The sequence below is a fragment of the Ambystoma mexicanum genome, chromosome 7p (assembly GCF_040938575.1).
Source record: "Ambystoma mexicanum isolate Mex_15411 chromosome 7p, UKY_AmexF1_1, whole genome shotgun sequence".
Taxonomy (NCBI): Eukaryota; Metazoa; Chordata; class Amphibia; order Caudata; family Ambystomatidae; genus Ambystoma; species Ambystoma mexicanum.
In genome coordinates, this window is record NC_090939.1 from 742906593 (window position 1) to 742933927 (window position 27335).

Here is a 27335-nt window from a genome sequence, read left to right on the forward strand (position 1 = left end):
ATCACTTATCGACCAGGTTGTAAAAATGGCAAGGCAGATGCTCTTTCCCGAATAGGGATGGGAGAAGTATATTCGAACCCGGAACCGGTGCCTATAATTTCAGAACAAAGAATTCTTGGCATAACTACTCTACACAATCTAGAAGACATACATTTAAAATTCCAACAACTTTTCGATCCAGCAGCCCTGCAGAACTGGGTAAAGAAAGGCCAAGATTATTCAGTCATCAATGACCTGCCTTACTATCAAGGACGTCTATTTCTACCACACAAGGAACTACAAGAACTAGTCATCTCCAATTATCATGACGCCCTTATGGAAGGACACCGAGGTATGGCAAAAACCGAAGCTAAAATTAAAAGACAATTCTGGTGGCCCACCTGGCGAAAGGACATAAAGTCATTTGTGATGTCTTGTGGTATCTGCGCCCAAAACAAAAGTCCGACGAAAAAACCAGCTGGGCTTTTACAACCTTTGGATATTCCACCTACACCATGGCACACCTTGTCTTTAGACTTCATTACAGATCTACCTCCGTGTAATGGATTTAACACCATTCTAGTTATTGTGGATCTTTTTTCCAAAATGGCCCACTTTATTCCTTTAAAAGGATTACCTTCCGCTTCGATTTTGGCCAAGGAATTTCTCAAAAACATTGTCTGAATCCATGGATTTCCTTCCGTATTGGTCTCTAACCGAGGTAGTCAATTCATTTCGCAATTTTGGAAGAAATGCTGGCAATTGGCGCAAATCGACGTAAGGCTATCAACCAGTCACCACCCCCAAACTGAGGGTCAGACGAAGAGGACCAAACATACTCTTGAAGAATACCTACGTTGTATGCTACACCAAACCGAAAGCAATTGGAAAGATATTTTATGGATTTCCGAATACGCATACAATAACTCCGTACATTCAGGAACCAGACAAAGCACCTTTTATACCATATATGGACATCATCCTCGAACCTCAGAACTCGATTCGCCTCAACACTTAGAAATGCCTGCCTGATTAGTGTGTGTGTCATTTTACTGAAAGCGTTTTATATTATTGTCGTTGGTAGAAAAGCCAGTTTTGTTTTACTTTATCCCATTTTTCTGTCATTTGAATTTCTGCTTTTAAATTACTTTCTTTTTGAATGGTCCACGCCCTGCACAATTAGGGGGGTGCTGAGGCCGCCCCTTTGGAGACGGACTTGCGGGTGCTTTTCAACCCGTTCTGAGTCCACGGTTCTTGTTTCTCCCTCATAACTGCCACGTAGGGCTGGAACCATAGTCTGTTTTTCATTTTGATCCCATAGCCATCCAGGGATTGGACTATACGCACCGTTACATCATGTGTAGGTCCCGCCGGATGCGCCGCGGATGAGCGCAGCAGGCTGGCACCGAAGTTGCGACTAAGTTAAGCCTGTCTGTGCCCGTCTGTCCCTCAGCTAGCCTTTGGTCGTTTGAGAAACTGTCCACTTCTTCATTTTCTAGGTTGATTAACTGAGCTCATCAGGGTGACCCAGGTATGAGGGGAATGAAAAGACTGTTTATTAGATTCCAGAGATGTGATTAATTTGGTAGAAAATCTGAACTTTGATTCCGACACACAAATATTGGTTACATTCGACATTGAGGCTCTCTATACAAACATACCCCAAGAAAGAGCTGTACAGAGCTTACAAATCATACTCAATAGACAACCATTTCCACATGGTGTTCCTACTAATTTTCTGTGTGAAGCTGCCAAGTTAGTTCTAACCAACAGTTTTTTCAAATTCAAGGAAGAATTCTTTCTACAAACTAAAGGGACTGCTATGGGCTGTACTTTTGCCCCAAATTTAGCCATCATCTTTATGGCTCTTCTTGAGGAAGAAATAATCTTGGCAAACTCAAATCCCTTCCGGCAACAGATGAAGTTATATCGCCGATACATTGACGACATACTCTTAATATGGGAAGGCAATACTCAGTCTTTAATTCAATTCGTGGAGTGGCTCAATAAAGTTGATTCAGATATTCATTTCACGTTTGAGCATTCCACTACGAGGATTGCTTTCTTAGATTTATCTATCTTTGAACAAAGAGGTGTCTTACGAACTGAATTATTCAGAAAGATAACGGAAAGGAACACCACACTCTGTTTTGAGAGTCAACACCCCTCCAGTTTACTACAGAACTTACCTTTTGGTATGTTCCTACGGTTACGCCGGAATTGTTCTGATATTGATAATTTTACCAAACATGCCATTATCCTTGAAAATAGACTATTAGAACGAGGTTACCCTAAAAAGCTTATTAAACACTCTAGAAAGAGAGCCCGTTATGCAAATCGAGATCTGCTACTATTACCTTAAAATGAGAACACCAAAAAAGAACAATTGGTTTGTGTCTCGACCTATTGCAAATACAGTAATACCATTAAAGGCATCATTTAAAAAAATTGGCGGGTCTTGAAGGCATCCGGCATGATCTTGCCAAAACCCTTATTTGCTTTCAAGAAAGGCAAAAATCTAAAACAAAAAATGACACGTGCAAGTAGAACCCCAGTTAAACCAACCGCGATCAGAGACACCCGGTGATAGGGCATTACCCATGCACGTCATGTACTGCCTGCAAGTTCTCAAAAAAAATGACTTCTTTCCTAATGGAAAATAAAACCTGGGACTTACGCACCTTTACAACGTGTAAAAGTAAAAACGTCATTTATGCAATTTTATGTCCTTGCAAAATGATGTATATTGGAAAAACCACGAGAGAAGTAAGTACCAGAATTAATGAGCATCGCTCAAAAATTAATACTCGGAATCTGAATGCTGCTATGGTAATCCATTTTGTTCAAATGGGCCATACTGCGGAACAAATGGAGTGGTTCTGTATTGAAAAAGTAATTGCCTCCAATGTAGCCCAAATGACCAAAAAACTGGCTTACAAAGAACAATTATGGATCTTTAACCTAAAAACTTTAACTAATGGTCTTAACACACTAGAACCAGGGTTTTCATATTCTTAAAGGGTGTCCACAACTGAGACGATGACGTGGGAAATCCCTTGAGTCCCGCCCACCGCGAGCCTGTTGATGCTCTAGAGAACGAGAAAAACAGGCCGGCATACCATTCATAGTCCGTTTTTTACCTTGATTGACAATTTGCAGTCACATGAGCGGTCTTTTTGGTCAAGGGTTCCTCCTACCGCGGTCAACTGACTGCGCTAGCATAGTATTTAAGAAGCCGTAAGAATAGCTTTTACGTCGCCAGAGGGGTGCCGTTGGTTACAGATTTGACATACCTTGTGAGCGAGCATATTTTCAACAGCTCGTCCCGGAATAGTAAGTAGATTTGCCCCCCTTTTTTCATGCCAGAAAGTATATATTTTTTCAACCACGAGTCGCCCAGTATTTAATAGTTTCGCACACAGTGAGTTTTCGGCCCCGTTGAATTGTATATGCCTTCGGCTGTTGACATCCTTCCAATGCCGGGCCCTCTCCCGTTAGTAACGTGAGCCCTGGCGATTGATTATCTTTTCTCAGGGAGTTTTACCTGAATTGTTATTGTGATTTGTGCGACTTAGCTTCGCCCTAACTTACCATATCAATATTTTGACCATCTCTCTCTCCATCCTTTCTCTCATTTATATAGAGAACGGGAGAGTTTTGAATTCCTGGTTGCACCCCTTGAGTCTATGAAAATTAATATTGGAGGATTGATCCTTTCCTCCTAAATGGTGTGTCCTGCAGAAAAACAGCTACTGTAGGATCAAACTATTCCCATATCCCCGGCTGATGGTTACGCAGTACAGACGTGTTGGGACATCGCATATTTGTATAGCTGGTACTCCTGTTCTTCATATCAGGAATTTTCAGCTGTCTTTCTTTCTCTCTCTTCATTCATGAAGGTTAGTTATTAAAAATTAGGCTTGTGGGTGCTCGCACAGCACACTGCTTGTATAAATAGATCACGCGAGTTTAACACATGGGAATTCACATCTTCCTACTAACTAAATGGGTCTGCTTGACGGCCACGAGTGGTGGATTCTCTCTGCACTTTGGGGTTCAATTACTATGGTAGCACTGTTTATAGCATTCAAAGTACCCCCCTTGGAGTCATGGTACAAGGTTGGGGGCAGGTTCTGTTGATTTTAAATCACTTTTAATGAATATTAATTGGTTGATAATTGGGGGGTTTCCCTTTGTTTTTTCTAGTGACTCTATGATGAGGTCTCATATATGTATGTTTCCCTGTCTTTCTAGAGTTGAATTGTTATTCTCCTGATGAAGGCGTAACTTAATTAAAGTTAAATACGCCGAAACCGGTTGAGAAACCAGTGATGAGGTCAACTTTGGACATCGATGTGACCCATCTAAACTGATGACCACTTGAGCAATTTGTTGTTGTGGCTTTTCATATATATTTATTATATATCTCTCTCTCTTTTTTATGAAGACAATAAGTAAATCAATTGTTATGACTTTTTTAGGATAAAGTTTTAACTCACATGTATTATTGTGATGTATGTATGAATGGTTAATGGATGCCTGTGTATGAATGGGATTATATGTGAAATTATGTGTTCTTAATATCTTTCCTGCGATGTAAAATTGTTGAGTGCTATGATTAATTCTCGATTAAAATTTGATATTTAAATAATGGATCAAGTTTAATTAAATTTCTTGATTCCTTTGTTTCCAAAATTGTATCCTCTGGATTCTTTCTTTCCGTAATTAGTAATGTACTAATACCCTGACCCAGAGTGTGGGGTTTCCTGTGTCCTTCAGATAAATATATAATCATTTTGGTGGCCAGGAATGGACAGTGAGGTGGATAGGAAGGTCCGCCAATGCAGGGAAGTAAGGCAGTGAGAGAGGTTCCTCTCTCACCTGTGCAGGTTCCGAGTGAACTTGGAAAAAGATAGCAGTAAATCTTATGGGTCCCATCCAAGGTTTGGGGGACGGTTTTAAGTTTGTTGTGGTTATGGTTGATTACCATTTAAAGTGGTTGGAGTGGAGGGCTTTGAGGGAAGCTACCACGGGTGAACATTTAGCATTTTTTGAGGACGTGTTTTACAGAGAGGGTTTTCCGTCTGAAATTATTATGGACAATGGAGTTCGGTTTTGCTCAGAGACAATGAAGGTGTTTCTCTTACGCTTTCGGATAAGTCATTTGCACATGGCTTTATACCACCCGAGAGCGAATGGATTAGTAGAGCGTGCCAATAGGTTTCCCAAAGGGGGCATACAGCTGGCACTGAGATCTGAGTTATCATGGATGGAAGTTCTGAAAGAGATGGTGTGGAGCTATTGCACCACACCCCACTCTATCACCAAAGTTTCACCATTCGTATCATTAAAGGAACGTTAGCCAGCCACAAAGTTGTGTCCCGATTGGTTGGGGTTATCAGGGTGTGTGGATGTTGACTGACATGAAGTCATGAAACTGATAGCGAAGGCTCAGAATGAGTATAAGCACAGTTTTGACATTGCAGCTAATGTCAAGGTACAGGAGTGGTCAGTTGGGGAATTGGTTTTGATAAAGAATCCCAGATGTGGGTCTAAATGTCTGGAGAGTAAGTTCTTTGGCCCCAAGAGGATCACAGCTGTTCGGGATGGTGTTGTGATTGTAGAAGGAGGTGAGGTTTGGTCCAAGGTGAGGTTGGTCAAGAGTGGTGCTGGGATGAGTGATGAGTTGGAAATGGAGAAGGAGGGTGTTGATAACAATGGTCTGAAGAGTGTGATGGAGAAGGTAGTTGTGAGTTTCAGTACACCAGAAACCAATGGCCAGATAATTGATCAACAAAAAGGAAGGATTAAGAAAATGCCAATCAGATTCAAAGACTTCTATTGCAATTAATGTGTTGGTTTGTGTGTTGTTTTTGTTTCATTATAAGGAGGGAGATGTGTTGTGTTTTGTACTTGGTTTGTTTTTGATGAGGTTCCAGAACTGATTCAAGTTCTGGAACCTAACAGTTGCTGGAGCTGACCCGGGCTGCCTGTGCCTGTTGCTCGCTCTGTTTTATCTTAAGTAAACTATCTTGCCTGATATCTGTGCCTTCACTCTCAACAGAGAGCTCCTCCAAGAGATTGGCATACGCTGGCCCTCTGTGCCCCATCAAGACCACATTCAACCATTTATAATAATCCACGAACGCCTCGCAGATTTTATCTTCCTCCGTGACCTCCCCCCTTCGCGTGATTACGCTGTGAACATGTCTGGGGGGCATGTCCCATTGTTCCAGCCATGCCATCAGTTTCACAGCCTTGTTCTCGACCTCGTATACTCTAGTGCCAGATGCCAAGTAGGCCTGCTTCTCTGTGTCAGTGGCAAGGGTGCAATAAGAGCCCCTCGCCTTCAACAACTGATGCGGTTTTCCCAGGGATCAATCACTAAGCAATTGATGCTCCAGACGCAGCAGCAGGAGCTCAACATCGGTCATCTTAGTAAGCCTCTCCCTCTCCCTGGCAGCAATGGCCAAAATTGCCTACCCCCACCCTCAAAACTTCCTTTTATGCTTACCAAAGTATCCTGCTGCTACTCACCAGAGGTATTAAATCCAACTTATTCTACTGTTTTGTTCTGGTTTTGTTCTACAGTTGGCCCACCACTGGGGGAATACCAAAAAATACAAATTCAATCCCCAGGAAGAACGCCCCTTCACTGGTGCCTTGCCCATGATAATCAACAGCAGAGAGTGATCAGAAAGGCATCTGGGTGGGAGCTGCGTGTCGGAAACCCTGTAAGAGTCCGAGTGGAGCACATAAAAGTAGTCAATCCTTGATAGGAATAGCTGTGCCCCCGAATGGAAGGAATAGTCTGGCTCCTGTGGATGCATCTCATGGCCTACATCCACCAGCCCATTTACGCTCACAAATTACGCTGAGTTTCGTGTGACCCCGATTCAACCCCTTTGGACCTGGCAAGCAATCTCGCCTGCTGTCCATCACATCATTAAAATCCCCACCCATGAGCCAGAGGTCGACCTGCTTTTAAACGAACAACCCCCGAAGCTCGCAAAGGTGATCCATATTCAGTGGCGGCGGGGCCTACACACAGAGCAGCCCGAGAGTCTCCGCCCTGAGCGATCATATCAACAACATATATCTCCGCCTGATGTCCCAAACAACCAAGGAGGTGGTAAACGGTGTGTGCTTCCGAACCAGCACCATCACTCCCTTCGAGCTCATTATAAGCCCTGCATTCACATTTGTTGTATAAATCTTTTGAAAAACATGCACTCTGTTCCCATCACATGCATTTCTTGAAGGAATGCGAATGTGGGTCTATGCCTATTCAGAGCCTGCAACACCATACCCTGCTTGGTCTTGTTGCAGAGGCCATTCCATTCCAAGACATATACACCACCTTCATGTCCTCAACTGCACTCATTCAGTCGGCTTTGGGCAGATCTAAAAAAAATCGTGCGATTTGCGACATTGAGCAAGGAATAGTAATTGCATGTAGCATCACAAATATGTGTGCCCTGCATGTGTAACACAAAACGAAAATGTCCCCTTTAAACCAAACATACCCCCCCCCATCTCATACATCCCATAAACTTGGTATATCTGCCACCCAACATTGAACACTCCACTAAAGATACCTATATCGGGGGCAATGAAAGCAAAAATGTATCCCCGCCGACCCAACCAGCCCGCCGTCTAGGCCCTCCCCCCTTCCACTGAGAACCTCCATCACCACTTCCCCACAGTCATCCACCCCTACACCAATTACTTAAAGGTAGAACCAAACTTGGAGCATGAAAACAATTATCCCACAGAGTCCGGGCCCCGTCATTCCCTCATTCAAAAAGACTTTGCCCCATAATCAGTCACCCTTGTCCACCATATCAATGTCCTGCGTGCCGTCTGCATGCAAGCCTCTGCAAAGCCAGGGTTCTGTCCTGTTGCATGGGAACTTTGCTGGTCCCCTACGTCCTCGGTATCACAGGAGGCCTTCCGCGGTCGCCACTGCTCCCGGACATACACCATACACTGCCCCTTAGTCTGCTATAAGTATGGGAACAACCCTTGGTTTCCACCCAGTCTCAAACTTCGTCAGGGTAGTTAAAAAAGAAGAATTTGTTGTACGCCAGCACCTTGAGTCTGAGTGGATAAAACATCATGTATTTAAATTTAATGTACCTCAGTTTCTTTTTAACCGTATTGTATGTCTTCCACTGCATTTTATTTTTATTTATTTATTTGAATTTATAAAACGTACACCGAACGGCCCTGAGGCATCGTGATGCTGTTAAAGAAGACTCATCACAAGATTCCCTTAGGTACATACAGAGATACAATATGGTACAGAAAACCCTAACAGAGCTGAACATTTATACATACAATTAAAGAATTAGCATGGTAAATTACAATTACAGAATTAGGCATGGTAGGTTCCATGGGTTACATGTGCACTACCTGGATGAGATGCCTAGTTGAAGAGCTTGCATCTGCAGCTCCTGGGTCAAGTCGGGGAAAATGAGTATCGTGGTACCGCCAACCTCAAACAGGGCACACCTCTTAGCGTCCTGAAGCACTGCCTCCCAGTCATGGAAATTTGGATGTTCAGCACTTTTTTTTGTGTGTGTTTTAGTTTATAACAAACCTTTTTACACATTTCACTTTGCTTAAAACTTTACATTAAATTATTCCATAATTTTTTAACTATTTATCGATTACTTTCCTGTTATCTCAGTCATTGTGTCTGATTTTAAAATAGCTTCAATCCGAATTGATATTGCTGTTTGATTTACATCACGCTCATACACAAGTGTTTTAGAGTGTGAAAAATGCCAATCGTTCTTTCTTAGTTGGTGTTTTTAGGGAAATCTTTGTCTAGAACTTTTTCCAAAAAATCGATTCCTGCACAGACACGGGTTGGCTTATGACCAAGTAGGAACATATTCCACTATTCATCTGGCGTCAGTGTTAATGCATTTTTCACATGATCCAAAAGAAAGCTTGTGCGTGTTACTGTTAGTGCCACGTATTCCGTAAGCAGATGGTTGATTGTTTCAAACGTTCCTGTGTCTTTGCAAAACCGACATATAGCATCATTGCAGTTTTCCCTTTTCTGAGTGAATAGACGATCTTTCGTTGGGTATAAATTTAGTCTTAATCGAAGGAATTGATTCCTGTGGAACCTTCTTGGGAATGTTACGAGGTAGTTCAGAGTCGTATTTAATGCACGCTCCTCATGCTGTAGATCCAACATAGATTTATACTGGTTTCTCTGTTCTTGCAATTCTATCCAATTCAGTTTTTTTAGCTTTTTTTTAACTGCACATGGATTGGAAACCAAACATTCTATTGTGGTGCTCAGGTGGTCTAGATGGAGAATACATTTATTGTGCCATTTTTGTAATAGCCATGTGTGTGAAGTTTAGCAATTGAGGGGCAACCACTGGCGGTCTCCTGCCAGGAAGTCTGTGTGCCCTTTCTATCGTGAACCATTTTGATAGCCCTTTGACGCCCAGCGTTTACACTATGATCTTTTTGAGATATAGTTCCGTACTATGCTCTTACTCCCCTTTGGCGATTCCAAGAATATGTGTGCTACATCCCCTGGAGCGACAGTCTGCGTCCACCATTCTGTCTTCCAGGGTTCGAGTGGCCGCTGCCAGTCCATTCATTCTGACCTGTAGGGCAGCAATGGTGTCCTCTGCTTCGGACATCCACTTTTCCACCATGGTAACTCTCTTGTTGACTTTCTTCAGGTCTGCTCGCACTAGCAACACCTCCATCCCACAGACTGTATTTTATTATCTAACAATGAGCCAGGCAGTCTTTTTGATCGCTGCAACCTCTGCTAGCACTGCATGGTCTGTGTGCATCCAATATGGCAGTGTCAACGCTCGATCCGCCTGCTCCCAGGCTCCTCCGTCTCAATACTTCCCAGAAATTCAAAGCTCACACACGGGCCATTGGCAGACATCCCCAGGGCTTCCCCTCAATTGGGGTCCACAGTGGGTGCCATAGAAGAATCTTTCAAGATTTTAACGGGGCACCCGACCAAATCTCCGGTATTTACATCCAAAGCTCTCTGCATCAAGCCACGCCCCCTTAAATATGTTTTCTTGATTAATTCTTTAGTTTGTCATATGTCATTATGTATGCTTTTTGATTTTCTGAAATCCTTTGATTCAACCTAACTCCGATCACTATCAGGAACCACATACATTGTTGTATGAATTTATAAATAATGGCACTCCTCTGATAAAATTCTATTGCTTGAAGACAGTCCCTATGTTGACTTATGGGGCACAGTGCGCTCCAGTTGAGTTGGGAGCTATGGTACACTCTAGAAGGTCTTTTCTGGAGGTCTGTCCTTGGGCTGCGGAACTGTATTCCAATTGTGGTAATACGAAGAGAATTAGGTCTCACCTCACTAACTACAATCATGAACTGGAAAACGCTATCTTTCTGCCGGAAATGTTTGCTGCCACCACCTGATAGTGGTTTTTTCCTACTTGGGCAAGCCATTAAGACAGAAAGGGAATGGCCTCTAGTGGAATGGGGTGAGAAATGTGTGAGCTTACTCAAATCGATTGATGCCACAGAGAAACTCCTAATAGAAAATCCAGATCATGTAAAAAGGAACTGTACGAGTACGATTGGATTGAGACCCTAGACCTTGCGCCGTCATCAAAACTTTATGGGCAGTACTGCACATCATTAAATTAACTAGGAACAACTCCCTTGTACTTCAACAAGTTCCCCTCAGCTATCTTACGACAGCAATTTATAAGATTGCGCCTTAACCTACTTCCAACCAAAGAGATCTTAGAAGTAAGGAAAGCCAAAGGAACAAGAGACTATGCTGCAGGTCGATGTGGCCACAAACTGGAATCGCTACGCCACTTGATCATGAACTGCCAGACCATGGCCCATATTCGACTTAATCTATTACAAAGATTTTTTTGTGGAAAATCGAACCTTGACTAATGGAGACATCTGGCTACTTCTGCTACAAGGAACCAGTCTATCCTTAACATTCACTTTACTAGAACTGGTCTCAATTATATTTGTAAAAGTTGAGGAGAAAAAGAGAGTCTAAATTGTTTAGTTATTTATTAACATCAATCTTTCTGCTTCTTTTTTTTAATGCTTTTCCATCTCTTCTTTCCTCCTCAAAGGACCTAGCAACGTAAAGATTTATGGTATAGCTCTGCTAAGCTCGTTTCGTTATGCACTCCTGCTTTTTGTACTATTTCCACATGCAAATTGGCTCTTATCTGTTATGTATCTTTTTATTTTTTTAGTTTTGTCTAAACACATTTCTATTGTCTATCCTATTTAACTTTGGTGATATGAATAAGCTCTACATATGGGTAAAAAAGATTCAATTGAAACTATAATGCTAATAAAAAAAATTACAAAAATAATAATGTCACTATAGTTTTATATATACATTACCTTGCCAATAGGAACACATTTTTGTTTATATGACTTCATGTACATGTTCACTTATTTTCTGTGTATAACTCACTACCATACCCTTACCTTGAACCAACTATTTCACCACGTGCCTACCTCTGGCAAACACTCATTCTTGAGGGAGTTGTGTTGTGTTTGGTATATATGATGGGATGGAGGTGTGTTGTGTCTTGTCTTATGGAAATGATCCTTTGCAGATCAGCTGCTGGCCATTCCTCATTGTTCTTAGAATGCTGGTGAGTGTGGGAGATTGACAGCTCAAGGAATGTTAGATGACTCATAATATGTTAGTGTTCTGAAAAGTGTTAGTTGAGATCTGAGCTGATATGCCGGAGGATGGCCGGTGGGTGTGCCCCTACTACTAACTTCCAAGAGTAACTGGAACCTGCAACTATGTAAATTATGCTCTGTACTTTTCTATCATGGAGTCTGGAGCCATCTGTCCTGATCTCCTTTTCTGGAGAAGTTTGCTATATAACAAGTAGGTACAGTCTAGTTGTTGCCTAATTAATTTGAACTCGAGATCCATGAGTTTGCAAATTTGCTCCTGGCTGCAACTGTGCCTGATTTTCAGCAAGTTACTCTACTCCTACCAAATGTATCTAAACTGTAAGTAGTGACCACTTAGAAGTTCGATGTTCAGTAACCGAACATGATGCTATTTTACGCCTTGTCCCTTAACCAGCCGTTGTGGAATTTGGTAGATCATCAGAAAGCACCACAACCAAAATCCACCTCCATGGTGATTGTCATTATCATTCTTTTTTTGCACGGTGTAGCACAATATTTATAGCCATCTCCCAGAAGTGCATGTAAAGATGATGTAACACAGGCCTCCAGTTGCTGGGGATGTAGTTTGGACGCTACCCAGCAAATTTTGTGAGTGTTCAAGAGTATGTGTTAGTGCATGAGGATGAAATTAATAACACGGCTTAATGATTCCTTCTGAATACTGCCTTAGAAACCACATGCTGCTAATCAGTTTCTCCCCTCCCCCCTCTCCTCTCTATCCTCCCATGCCACCTCCCTGAACACCCCTCATTAGTGGATGTGCCAGAAGTGGCTTGCAGCACCCGCAGCGTAGACTAAGGAGAGTGCGGTCTGCAGAAGGGACTGAATGGGAGCGGCGAGCGCCTGTCTGTGATCCCACGCTGGAGGCTCTGTGCGGCTAGGCGCCATGGGATGCGGCACTTCTGTGGTGACGGAGAGTCAAGCCAAGAAATCGGAGAAAGGTAAGTCATGCTCCCAGCTCCCACTTGCTCTGATCCTCAAGCTTCTGCCTTGCTTGCCTTTCTGTTATCTGCCCAGAAAGAGAGTGCAATTGCACTTACTAATTATAATGGCCATTTAAAGCGCACACAAGATAAACTGCACAGAAAGGTCTCGAGGCTCTTCCGTAGAGCAAAGAGGCTTTGGACCGGAGCATTATTTAACATAACCGTTCACCTCTCACAAACTGCCATAGTTTGTGTTTTTCTGTGTGGTAACCCATTGTAAGTCACTTCTCAGTGCTTGGTAGCAGAGCCAGCGCAGTTATTTTTCTGGCATGTTCGTAGTCAGTAAAAAACTCTGTGATTGAAGTTCAAATAGCTTGCAGAGGAATCCCCGGGATCTGCAACCTGCTTTCATGCTGCCTGGCCCCAGGCAATGCTAGCTGGGGCTCATGGGCGTTGTAGTCGAACACAGTCAAAGGTACCTCATGTACTGTAGTCTTCATTTGTAAATACTGTGCCTTATGTACTCACGTATGACTTGTGGCGCGCGGCGCGTGCAGTACATATGCAATCTTCTCCAGGAGCGCCTTGCCGCTTGCAGCCTACGCATCCAACCTGTCTATACCTTGGGGAAGTTGCTGTCATTGCGATTTCTAATGGTCGAAATAGCTGAAGGAAAGATGACATCATTGTGTCTTTTTGTTAAGCGTACAGAGCCATGTCGTCTGCTATGGGGAGGGTGAGGCGTACATCCTTTGAAAAGTTTAGAGTTAGGATTTCATGCTTGTAGCTCTCTTGCTCAGCTAAAATTTGCTAGGGTGCTCGGGTGTAACAGGAGGAGGCTGGTGGACTGCTTTGTACATCTGTATAATGAAGGTCCACTGTTTCCAATGGGCCGCTCATGTATTCGGCCCCACGGGGTTGACAGGGAAACGCTCTCCCCGAGACAATATCGCTGACAGGTCAAGTTAGGACAACAGCCCGGACGAAAGACACTGTTCACACTGCACAATGTTCTCTCTCTCGTCTGCCATCTCATCCCATCCCACCTGTCGTCGGGCCATTGTCTCTCCGCTGACTAGGATGCAATGGAAATATTCATGGCGAGGACTTTTTTTTTTTACTTTAGCCATAATCCCCCACCCCGCCCGCCGCCCACACACACACACCCTGGCCAAGAATAGGTTCTCTGGTAACTGCTTTCTTTTAATGGCTGGTCGGTACTAGTAGGTGGATTCCAGTGTAGTCAAATGCGGAAACAGCAAAGGGAGGTGGGAAGCAGTGGGGGCAAATTAACCTCTTTTCAAGCAACCTCGTGGCCTCTGGGGACCCTAAACGTAGCCACACATGTTCCCCATTATCTGAAGCTCATGTGGTTGGGGGCCCTTTGCGGTCATGGGCGTACTAAAAAAAACGCTCTTTTACGTCTGCCAGCGTGCCTGCTTATGATGACGTAGAGACTCATCACACTTCCTCCCGTCGCCTATTTCTGCAGAGGCAGCGTGCCGAGAGGCAGCGTTCACAAGACACCTCATTGGGTTGGGTGCCTGCAATACATCATTGTGTAAACTGCAGATACCGGGTTGCTGTACCAGCAGGGCCTTCTGCTCTTCCCAGGTAAACAAAGCGAGTGCCATTTGCCGAGAACTGCAATTATTAGTTAAGCTCGCAGAAACCATTCATTTGTTGTATGTACGGCGTACATGGCCAACCCTGCTATCGTTTGTTTTAAAAAGAGTTTACGAAAATAAAGCAAGGGGAAGGGTGGGCGAGAGGCACATTTGAAACAAATAAAAAGCAACATTCAGAACCCTTTGATATGGCCACTATGCCACTATATTTAATGTGCACCTACCTGCGGGTATGTCTAGCTTCGGAAGGGGATATTATGATTTATTTTCTGTACCTTGGCGCAGCCTTGGCGACAGGTCTTTAGCGCACGCGCTGGCTTTTTGCTACTCCCAGTTCCCTCGGGTTTGCTAACAGATGCCTTTATTCAATTACTCCTCATAGAGACACGCCCCCCAGGAGTGCTGTGTGGTAAATAAGCAGGGGACCGTCTCCTTTCCCTTCTCGCCTCCTACTGCTGCGCCGGCTATTTGTGTCCGTCTGCTTACAAGAAAGACTGATACGGGTACTAGCGCCTGTGAAGAAGAAAAAAACACGAGGCATTTTGCTGTGAAAACCCTACAGCCACGGTTTATTGCCTAGTAAGCAAAGTAGTGCTTGTAGTGTATAAAAACTCGCATAGTTAGGCGCCGGTGGTTTCAGATTAAGGAAACCACACAGGGCCTGATTCACAGAAGTGTTTTGTAATGGCGCAATCCCATAGGAAAAAGCTGTGCGAATCAATGCGCTGTTCCAGATACAAGATGTCTTTTTAAGTGGGTTGCATGATGAAGGGGTGCCAACTTTTAGATTTACCCAGGAGGATGCAGGGACATGCGTTCCTCTGAGCACAACCTGCAACCTATGTGCTGTCGCCTGAAGTGCCCCTACAGGCGTGACATCACATCAAGTGACCAACAACCTGGGTGAGCGGGCACAGCTAAAGTTCAATCTGCTGGTAATTGTTCTATGAACCCTTAACATTATCTGTTCATTCAATTTGGGGGGGCAGACTCAGTGCCTCCGCACGGGGCACTTCCAATTCAAGCATCAACCAGACCTAGGCTAGAAAGCCCATGGGGAGGGCTGCGCTGTCTTAGTCTAGCTCAACGGCTAGAAGACCGTCGTGAATGTTCATGCACTTTTCATCTGCGTTTCACAATAAAGAATTGCTACACCAATTGTTTTTTCAAGAACCAAAGTGTATTTTTTCTCAAACAAATTATTTCATGCCATTGCAAGTGTGCCACTGCATTTCGGACGGCGTAGTCCTTCACCAGGGCAAATTAGAAAACTGTGTATATTACATAGAGAACATTTGAAAGGGCTCAAGGCCCGAAATGTAGCAATTAAATCCACAAACCGTGATCTTGCCACCGTGATCCATAAAAATTGGGATTATCAGGTGACACCACAGGCACGTGCGTGTGGGAGACATGCTGGCTAGGACTCATATGTTAATATCACGCCACTTCAGAATTAGATTTCACATGTATCATTTATTCCTAACAGGCAAACTTATAGCAACGATCTTGTGAATGAAATGTGTTCGGTAGTTTGATGATCCAACTTTTTGAATTGGAAAGGCGCAACTCTCATTTGTATTTTACATTTATATCGCGCTCGTGACTGACAAAACCGTATAGCGGCGCAGATGAAATAACACATTCATGTAAAACAGAACAGCGACAAAAGGAAAGCAGCGGAAAAGAAGAGTCTAAAGTAAAGCTACCTGAACAAGAATGTCTTCAGGGCCCTACGAAACTGATATAATGATTGGATGGTTCTAATTTCGATTGGGAGTGAATTCCAAACCTTTGGACCAAAAACAGCAAATCTTCTGTCTCCTCTTGTTGTATACACTGAATAGGGAATTGGCATGAGATGACGATCTTTAGATCGCAGAGATCTTATGAGTTGGTAGGGCTGAATCAGTTCGCTCAAATATGTCGGGGCAAGTCCATTCATACACTTAAGGACAAGGCAAGCAATCTTAAATCTGATACGGTCTTCAACAACTAGTCAATGTAAGACACAGCGAGACAGGTACACATGGGCATTTTTACACAACTTAAAGATCATCCTAATTGCCGCATTTTGGGCTTTTTGGAGTCTCTGGATTTGTTTAGACGGAATATTGGTCAACTGACTTTTACAATAGCTGACTATTACCACAAAATGCACAAGCAACCGAGGATAGTAAGAGAGTCTAAACCAACCACGGGGGATTCGGGAGAGTCCTCTCCCCGGAAACATTTTAAAAAATAATGGGTAAAAATGTTGCAGTTTGCACCATATATTCTGTGAGAAATTGGGTCAAAAGCCAAATAGTTTACATTTGGTTTTGTTGGGTAACAAATAAAAAAAAACAATTGATGCAACTCACCAACAGCGCACATGAACTGCATTCCATCAACCCCACCTTACTTCCCAACTGTGAATCCATCTCAGCTAAACTCTCACCCAATGCCACCATCACCCTCCACCTCATCTATCAATCTCCAGGTCCAATCGCGACCTTCGAGGATGACCTCGCCCAACTCATCTCGTCAAACCTCAAGCCTACCACCCAACTCCTAATCTTGGGCGACTTCAACCTTGGCATCAATGACCCCTCTGACACAGATGCCTTCCTTATCCAACTCCTCTGCAGTCTTGAGCTGCATCCAACGCATCACAGACCACACGCATTCCCATGGCTGCATCCTAGACTGGCTCTTGGACCATGAAAGTAATATCACAGTCCTATCCAACCTTACTTGCCCTTGGTCAGATCACCATACCTTCACCCTCCCCATCCCAAGCAAACGCAGGCATCCATGCCATAATCCATCTACCACCCCAACCACTATTCTGGCCCCTTGCACCTGCAACCTGACCAGCGCCAGGCTCATCCCTCTTCTTAACCACGGCCCTCCAACCGCAGGACACTGCCACCTTGGTAGAATGCTACAACACCATGCTAAGTAAAACCATAGACCTCTTGCCCCCCACGCAAAGTCTGGAAAGCCAAAAACATTCTACACCTCAACTCATGTTTCAACCCCGATCTCCGGGCCAGCCAAGCTAAAAAAAAGAGTAGCCAAAGCTGCCTGGCATAAATACCTTACCTCAGCAAACAAAGCTCACTTTTCTAAAATGTCCCTCTTTTACAAACAAGCAATTCATGCCACCAAAGCTGCCGTCTACAATTATAGAATCACCAAGGCGTTCTCTAGTTCTCATGAACTGTTCTCCATCCTCCGAAACCAAGAGACCCTCATCAACCCACCTGCATCTCGACCCTCTCCAACATCATCAAGGGTTTCAAACCTTAACGCTGTAAAGGTGATATCTGCCAAGCCTCCATTGTAAAATAATACATAGAGCCCCTACTTCCACTCATCTCTGCCACCATTAACTCCTCCTCGCCACTTACACTGTTCCTTCCACTCCACTGCTCAAAAAGCCCTCCCTTGACCCGGCAATCCCTACCAGCTACTGACCCATAACTACTGACCCCTTCCTTCAGAAAATTGACAGAGTTGCCTACCTACAAATCCAGAAATTCCTCAAATCTCACCACATTCTGGGCATTCAGCAATCAAGTTTCTGCCCAAAACAGCCTTTCTAGACCTTAAGAATCAGCTAGATGATGCAAACGACCTTGGCAACCCCTCCCTCCTCTATATGCTCGAACTCTCAGCGGCCTTCGACCTTGTTGATCACCAGGTGCTCTGCCACCACCTTACATCCTCAGCCCACTTCTCACTGAATTATGCCAAATGGGTCGCCTCTTTCCTAGATGACAGATTCTTTTGAGCCTTTGCTGGTGGTGCTGTCGCAAGACCCATACCTATATCCTGTGGAGTACCCTGAAGGCGAGCGTCCCCAGATAGCATGCCCTCCCCGCAATGAGAGGCAAGAATGGAATCTCCCACGAATGGGAATAAGGCTAGGACCAAGTGCGGGTGAGCTTAAGGGAAGCTTTATCTAAGTCAAAATAGGGCATGCAAAGAACTCTGCAGACTCCAAGAGCGCTCTGTCTGACAATCGCAAAGACAGGCGTTTATATTTACAAACAGTGTCATAGGCACCTACACACTATAGGGGGCACATAACATGGGGATTGGGTGGCGTCGACTAACTATATGTGCAGCTGTGATGTGTCTCTCTGTGGTTGGTGGACACCGCCGGGTGCCAACGTGGGGTGGGCAGGTCAGCTGGGCTCATCCGGGAGGCGCTGTCCGGTCAGGCGTGGTCAGTGTCATTGATGGACGTCTTTCTTGGCTTTCTGCCCTAAGGGCCAGGCACACCCCATTCATTCAATGCTGCAATGCCAGTTGTCCTGTAAATCCTACAATAGGTTATTCTACAGGTTAGTATAACACAGGAGGAATGTGCATTAGGTGGGATACTTTGGCGATACATCAATACTGGGTTACTGTTATCCTGTTGACTAGGTATTATCGGCCATGGGGTCGGGTCTCAGGGCACGGGGTAAGCTGTCCGAGCTTTGGGTCTCGTTAGAAGTCATGACGGATGCTGTTACACAATGTTAGTGCAATACTAGGTGTCTTCTTTTACAAGCGTCATTGATCTGGGGTGAAATGGTGGGTCGTGGGACCTATGAGGGGGCACCTCTGGCCTCTGGTTATGGCCGGATTTTGCTGCTGGGCTGTAAATAATTCAGGTGGCTGTTCGTGGCCATGTGAGCTGCGGGGGGGGGAATCATAAATGCTTGAAGCGGCTCCAGCCGAATTCGGGGAGGTGAGGCAGTGTAGCTCGGGCCTTTGCTTTCTCTGGCAGGCTTCAATGGGAAGGGAGGGGAGGTGGACTTGGATATGCCCACAATGATAGTCTTCTCGCAAGCTGCAAATTGTATTGAAAATGAAGGGATTTGTATAATGTAAAATGGCTAAAGGGTTACACGTCTATAGTCTTTAAATCAGTACACAGTAATTTCAGAACACGTTAACTATATCAACAGTTCTATTAGTCTTTACAGGGTAAGTAATTGCAAGATTAACAGCGCTAGCATCATATTGTAAACACGATACGTGAGGTAGCATTAGGGTTGGTGGAGCACGCAGGAGCAACAGACCAATACGGTTGACAGTGGTAGAATACACGGTAAACTCGTACATTTACATTTGATGGCATTCTATGTATCTCGTTAAGCAATTTACATGAGCTCACAATAGTGTCGTGCTTGTGTTCCTTTGCACTCTAGAAGCATCAGGGTAGTCATGGCATAGGGACTTGGTATCACTCTCTTTACATTACCCCTAGAGAAGTACATAGTAGGAGGCAAGGGGCCCAGAGTGTGTGTGCATACTGAGGGGGTTTGAGTATCGTGACCATGTGGTCACACAATGACACATTCTTCTGTTCGTACAGTGTTTGTAGATTTTTGACACGGAGGTCGTGCAGAAGGGATATCATTGTAATGCAATATATACATATATGTATATATGTATATATGTATGAGCAGTTTCTTGGTGTTGGATTAAGGCTTTTGTTTCATCGAGGACGGTTTACAGTTATTTTCCAAGCCAGCCCCGATACCCGGGTTACGCTGAGGATAATGATGCACTGCGGAAGGTGAAAGATACAGTGTTTGCTGTAACACTAGCTCATGTCCGACTGGTCGTGGGAACGGGCTTTCAGCGGTCCTGCCAGGGAGCGGAGGCAACAGGGTAGACGAGGACTCTCTGAAGGTGGGGGCCGTGCTGCAGCGCACAAGGAGTCATGTCTTAAGATGGCGTTCTGGTTTTCAAAATGGTTTCCTGGGCCTAGCCAAATACAGTATGTTTAGTCGATGTGTCGGCCAGTGGTCCACCCATCACCTGGGCCCTGGTGGTAGGGGGTCCCCTGACGAGTCCTAGACATCACAAGGAGGGGACTGCAGGGGAGGGGGGTCTCTTTGACCTGTCCTCCCATACATTTCCCCCGCTTTCATTACTTAAGTAACGAATACTTTAAGTCCCCCAATCGCTCACATTCCTTTTCATCTGCCACTCCCTCATCCCATGCCGGGTGCCCTTTATGGGCATCCAGGCCCTGCATACCCCCCTCAGGCTTTCTCCCCTTCTAGCATATTCATATGGGGTACAAGTCAAGTATATACAGTCCCTCTCCCCTTCCAGGTCTACCCACACCTCCATATACCATTCAAGTTCCCGGGGCTCTCTAATTGTTGTGTGCCATAATCTGTCTACTATATCCCCATTGCGGTATACCGGCACCATCTGGTATTTAGGCCCAGGCTCTTCGCCTGTTTGTACTTGAGCTTCCTGCATAGCTTGCACTGTGCCTCGAGCATTGCCCATTGTCACCATCATCAATGTACCGTTTGGTACAGCACCTGCACAACATCGAAGGCCCATCTGGCACACACAAAAAATCAGAAGTAAAAACACTACTGTGGGCATTAGTAGTTTGACAGTCATTCCCAACCATGATGGAACCCAGGAGAAGAGGTTGTCGAACCACGTGCTTGCTTCTGCCCCATCTTCCGTTTTCATTCTTTCTCCTAGGTTGTGCACTGCTGCGATCACGTGGGACAATGTACCATTATCTGCGTCTTCAGAAGGTACGAAAGTGCAGCATGCGCTTCCAATTTTTTGGCAAACACCTCCATCCATTGCTGTTAATAGGTCTAGGACATACCTATTTGCATTGTCATTAGCCGCAGGGCTCTCAGCTCTACCTTGATCACGTTGAAACCTTCTTCAGTATCGTTTGCTAACTGGATCAGCTCCCAAAGTGTTATTTGGAGCCACTTAGCATTTCCCCGTGCCTGGATGCTTGGAATGAGTGAGGCAAAGAAAGTCTCTGTGGAGCTAAACAATCGATATGTGTCTGGGATCTGTGCCAATAGCTCTGATGATGCTTTGGATATGTAGTTTGATGATCGCCTGTTTCGGGACAGCATTTCTTCCTTGTTGCCAGAGGACAAAACATACATCTGTGGTTCTTCTGTTGGTTGGGCCTCGTTTTTGCGGGGGGCGTCTTGCCCTTTCCTGCCCCCACCGATGTGGCTCTCTGGTATCACCATTAGTGCTGAATGTAGTGTGGCCAATGAGCAACTGCCGCTCCATGATTGTGGGAGATGCAAGTATGCCTGGCGGCGGCCACATACCCAGTACATGTCCATGAGTGCTGCTGTCCCCTTCCTCATGTCTGGGATCGTGAGAGTCCTGTTGCAGTCTTTGTTTATTCCCATTGCGGTCTTTCCTTCCCCCTGGAAGCATAGTTCATATGTTATTTCTTGCTGCAGCCTAAACGGTTTTTCAATGGCAGTCACCCATGTTAACTCTGTGATGTGCTCCTTCCAGATGGGTGTACACGTTCTTTCGATCCACTGCAGCTTTTCAGGTGACACTCCCCGCAGCGCCTCCGCTTTACATGTAACTTCTTCGTCTTTCCATCTGTTGTCTGTGAACAATGTCCCCTTTATTACAAAGAATGGTTCTTTCAGACATATTACTCCTTCCACTTTCGGGTAGCATGTTTTCTCGTTCTGCAGCATGCTAAAAGTTATTTCGTGTGCCTGAAAGGTGTTCTTAATTCTGCACAGCGTAATATGAAGGAGACATTGGGCGTTTATCAGAGGCAATTCTTTTGGTAGCAACACCTTGGGCGTTCCTGAGGCATGGGGGATAAGGGAACAGACATAGCAACTCTCATTTGTTGTTTGTTTGGCAGTCGCGCTCATGTCTGCATACTATTTTCATTTGATCTAAACCCAGACCATGATACTTGTCATACTTTCTACTTCCCACCTCCCTTTTCCTTCTATTATTTCTAAGATATCTAGCAGCTTCATGGGCAATGTGTGATCTATACCCCCCTTTTCCCACACCCCCCTCTTCCCATTCATCATATAGCAATGCAAACTGTTCTGCCATCTTTTTGTTCTCTTCTGTTATTCTATGATGTAATGTACTGGTTGCTGTAGGGGTGGTTACTTGTGTGGGCGAGGTGGTGGGGGTATTGTAAAGCCACGATATGACAGAAGGGTTGCGGCCATTTAGACTGTGGGCATTGTAATTCGAGACATTTGGCTGGGGGCTTATGCTAGCATTCGTTTTTTTGCACTGCTTTTCTTGGAGTGGGTGATTGTTTTGGGCAGCTTCGTGTTATACTCCCATACAAGCTGGTATCCGTTCCATACCAAAAAATCACCTTCTCTTGCTCTTTCAGTTGTTATATTTCTATTTGCAATATTACTTCTGTTCCCACCTCCCCCCTCATTCATCTCAACAGAGATGAATGCTATGAACCAATATGTGCTTATGCTGAACAGTATCACAAAAAATAATACGATACACACAGACAATCCACATTCATACGAATATCTACAACTTTCTACTATAGCATTTCTATATCTTGATAATCTATTGTTCTCCGTGGCGGGCTGCCCGTTTGTTGCCATGGTTGTTTCTATTTGAAACATAAAAGTGCATTAAGTATATACATGTAAACATTTTCTTTTCGTATTGTAGCCACCATACAGTTATAATGTGAGATAGAGGGAGAGAGAGGGGAGGGGTGTAGAAAGAATGAGAGAGAAAGAGAGAGAGAGAGAGAGAGAGAGAGAGAGAGATAGACATATTCTCATTCTCATTCATATGTGATCACTTTTTCAATTTTTCACTTCAATGTTATTCATTTATCTTTTTCTCGTACCTGTAATTCAAATTTTTTTGTTTTTTTTGTTAGCATATTAATATTTCTGATACACTTCTTTTTAGCTGTATCTTTTTCATTTAATGTTTCATTTGTTGTTGTTTGCTGTTGTCTGTGCTTCCTCATTCACTTCCGACTGAACATTATTGTACGCCCTCCGTACATCTATTAAATGTATCCAGTACCTCAGCCCTTTAACCTTTACTGCTGTGGGAGTACAAAAAACTACTTTGTAGGGGCCATGGAATCTTGTGGCACTCCATCTGCGCACAAAACTTCTAACATATATAAAATCCCCTGGCATCAGTTGTCCTTGGGGGTCCTGTGCCACAAATGACAGCTTGGTTTCCCTCTTCTCTTGTAAATGGCCTTGAAAGTTGTCTTGAGATTGCACGCGCTTCCCTAGTCAGTTTTTTCAGATAATCAGTAAACTCTTCTCCTAATATCGTGGCGCTTCTATGTGCATCTGAGTTTCTATGCAGCAGGGAGTGTGCTGTATGCATTCATCTCCCCGGCACGATCTTGTGCGGGGACAAGTGGTGGTCCTTACTTGGCTGGTTCCTTAGTTCGAATAGTGCTAGGGGTAAACAATACACCCAGTTTTTTTTGAGTGAGAAGCATAATTTGGACAATCTTCCTTTTAATAGGCCGTTGATCTTCTTGACAACGCCATTGCTTTGGGGGGGATTAATCGAGCAAAGCTTGTGTTTGATCCCCAATAATGCAGTAACTTCCTTGAACAGTTCGTTCACAAAATGAGTGCTGTTGTCTGAGCGAATCACGTCGCAAATTCCCCAGCGCGGGAATACTTCTCTCACTAGGAACTTTGCGGCGCACTTGGCATTAGGACGTGCACATGGACCAGCCTCAACCCACCTTGAGAATGGACATACAACTACTATCATGTAGCGTTCCCCATTACACCTTTCCCCTATGTCTGCGTAATCAATATGTAGTTCCCGGAAGGGCTCTGGGGGTTTTGGAATTGTCCCTCTGAGTGTCCGCAAAATCATCCCCGAATTGTATATCTGACACGTTGTGCACTCCATTGCTAATCCTGATATATGTTCCTGGATCCCTGGCACAAACCAATCTTCCTGTATCTCTGCTGCTATGTGTTGTTTGGCATTGTGTGCTGGAAAGTGTAATTGCTGGAACGCTATCTCCATCAATTTAATGGGCATCACTACCTTACCAGTGTTGTTCTGGCGCCATAGTAAATCCGTTGCCGATTGGCTGCAACCCCTTTTTTGCCACAATGCTTTTTCTTCTTTACTTGCTCCTTCCTGTAACTCTAGTATTTGTGATATGGGCATGGCATTGTACCCTTCTGGTAGTTCCTCACTCGCTTGTTGTTGCAATATGTATTCACCTGCAGCTTCCTTTTGGAAATATGATGCCACCTTGGCGGCAGCGTCCACTGCCGCGTTTCCCAAAGATACAATATCTGTATTGGACGTATGTGCTTGGCACTTGACGATTGCCACCATTGTAGGTTCTTTAAGTGCCTCAGTTAATTCCTGTAGCAACTCGGCATGTTGTACTGGGGTCCCATCCGCCCTGCGAAACCCTCTCTGCCCCCACCGGGCCAGACCACCGTGTACCGTAGTTGTCATGTATGCTGAATCTGTGTATATTGTGACTGTGCATCCCTTGGCTGCACGTAAGGCTTCAATAAGGGCAACAAGTTCTGCTGCTTGTGCGGAAAAGTGTGATGGTAGGTGATATTGTACTAACACTTCGTACTCACCTTCTTCTAATCTCACTACCGCCATTCCTACATGTTTTTCACCTGTAACGTGTCAATGGATGCTGATCCATCTACAAAGTACACTTCTCCTTCTGTCAGGGCATTTTCACTTACCACCGGGCCCTCACCCTGTTCTCCTGTGTATGTTGCACAATCGTGGTTTTGCATGTCTTCTACTGTGCATGGCTCTGTGATGGATGTCGCCGGATTTACTGTTCTACACCTCACTATGTGGATGTTAGCGCTGGATAATATTATCTCATACGCTGTTGCTCGCTATGTTGTTAGTGTGCTTTTTGATCTTTCCAGTATTGCGAAAAGGGAGTGTTCCACATATAATGTAACGGAGCATCCCATTACTATAGTGGCACTTTTCTCAATGGTGAACGTGGCGGCAGCGAGAGACTGTTCGCACGCGAAGTGGCCTTGCATTACTGCGTCGAGTGCGCCACTTTAGTAAGCCAATGGCTTGTGTCCCATGGATGTCTTTTATGTCAGAATGGCTGTCATTAGTGTTCCCTTGCAGTGGGAAAATAGGTAAAATTTGCATTCATAGTCCAGGTTGGCGAGTACTGGAGCGCTTGAAATTAGCTGTTTCAGTGACGCAAATGAGTCACTCATTTCTTTTCACCATTTTATTTCTTTACTCTCCCGCTGGGCCTCCTTGAGTGCTTGTTGTAAGGTTCTTGTGTATTCTGCGTAGTTTAGTATCCATGCTCTGCAATAGTTGCACATTCCTAAAAACAGTTGCATTTCTTTTACATTTTTTGGCTCTCTTACTGCCGTGATCGCTTCTACTCTGTCAGGTATTATCTTTTTGCCATCCTTTGATATCAGCTGTCCCAGGTATATTACTTCTGGTTGACAGTATTGTAGTTTCCCTCTGTCCACGTTGTACCCTTTGTGGGCCAGCAGTGTTAGGAGTGTAACTGAGTCCTTCCTGCACTCTTCCTCATTCTGTGCGCATATGAGCAAGTCATCTACGTACTGAATGATTGTGCTCTCCGCTGTCAGGTTTCCCAAATCTTCGTGGAGGATACGATTGAATATACTGGGGCTCTCACAGTAACCCTGTGGTAACCTGCAATGCTCATATCTTTTCCCCCCTAGTGTAAATGCTGTCAAGTATCTGCTCTCTTCTGCCAGGGGAATGGAGAAAAATGCATTTTTCAAATCAACTACTGTGAAATGTGATGCATTTTTTGGGATACTGCAAAGTATCGATGCAGGGTTCGGGACTAGAGGAAACTCTTTTTGTATGACGTCATTTAGTGGGCGTAGGTCCTGGATCATCCTCCATGCCCCTCCCTTTGCTTTTTTGATTGGGTAAATGCAAGTATTACATGGGGAATTTGAGGGTATTGTTATTCCCTGAGCCAATAAAGCACTTATCGTTTCTTCTATCCCTTCCTCAGCTTCACAGGACAATGGGTACTGTTTGACTCGGGGCAGGATTGCTCTTGGTTTTAGTTTTATCGTGACTGGGGTAACTCCGTGCAACAATCTTACATCATGGGGGCCTGTAGTCCACAAGTTGCTTGGCACTAGTTTCATGTCGTCATCAAAAAAGGAAGGTGGTGCTCCCACTACAGCCATTAACTGTACAGGCACTTGTCTCGTCTGTATCAAGATATCCCATGGTATTGCTATTTCCATTATTATTTCTCCGTCAGTTTCTGAGTCTGAAAAGAGATCCTCATCTGATAGATCACGTAAGGCAATGTCAGCATTGATGCACAACACAGTGCGCCATTCACACCCATCTATGTCCATACCAATTACTGCAATTCTTTTGGCTGATATCTGTACCGCATGCAAATCTAAAGATATCACTGACCCCGGTGTAATGTCTGTGCGTACTATTGGGCGGAAGATGAATTCTGTTGCTACCCTCCAGTCTAATCTTTTCAGCTCAGGTACTTCTCGTGCTAGAGCTTTCAACCCTTCAATGAACACACTTTCGTCTACCGGCATGCCACGTATCTCTGGTGCTGTTGTTCGTGCATGTACCACTAGCATTACATGCAGCGGGCATATTCCTGGGGTGGAGCAAACTATCCCTCTTTCTGTGAAGGATATAGTCTTATTGAGCTTACTGAGAAGGTCCCTTCCGAGCAAGTTTATTGGGGAATGTTCGTAATATAGTAGGGGCGTCCTCACTGTCTTACCCCCCACTGTCACATCCAACTCTTCTGTGTAAGGAACTTCGATGACAGCCCCAGAGAACCCCTGGGTCTCCAACCTACGGTTAGAAAGCGGAAACCGACCCTCACGTATGCATGATTTTTCAGCTCCCGAATCCACCATAAATATGAACTGCTTGTCTCCCATCTGCGCCCCCACTAATGGTTCCTCCGCTGCATTGTAGGTGGTAGATAGGATGGGACACGCAAGTGTTCCCTGTGGGCTGTCATATGCTGGCTGCCTCATGGTTCCCCCTTGACTAAAGACATTGCCTGACACTACTGCTACACCACTGTAGGGGGCGGGGGCAGGTGCCCTGTTCGCAACTGTGGCGAACGGGTTTCCTGGTGTGTAGTGCATAGGTTCATCGTTCTGTGGGTGACCCTGTGTTCTATTGTTTTGAGCGGGTCTTTGGTCCACATACCCTTGCTCCTGTTGCCTCTGTTGTCTTCCCATTGGGAGGCCATATGGGCTCCCTGGGTGGGGGTTACCGT

At 44.7% G+C, this 27335-nt stretch overlaps 1 protein-coding gene across 2 annotated transcripts in view; it reads left to right on the top strand.

Moving 5' to 3' along the window:
* The window catches only part of PPEF1 (protein phosphatase with EF-hand domain 1), a 587279-nt gene that overhangs the window by 82966 nt on the left and 476978 nt on the right, over positions 1 to 27335 (top strand). For both annotated transcript variants that reach the window (XM_069636856.1, XM_069636855.1), the window contains exon 2: positions 12458 to 12644. In XM_069636856.1, coding sequence (XP_069492957.1) covers positions 12590 to 12644 — 55 coding nt within the window. In that variant the 5' untranslated portion in view covers positions 12458 to 12589. The remainder of the gene's footprint in view (positions 1 to 12457; positions 12645 to 27335) is intronic.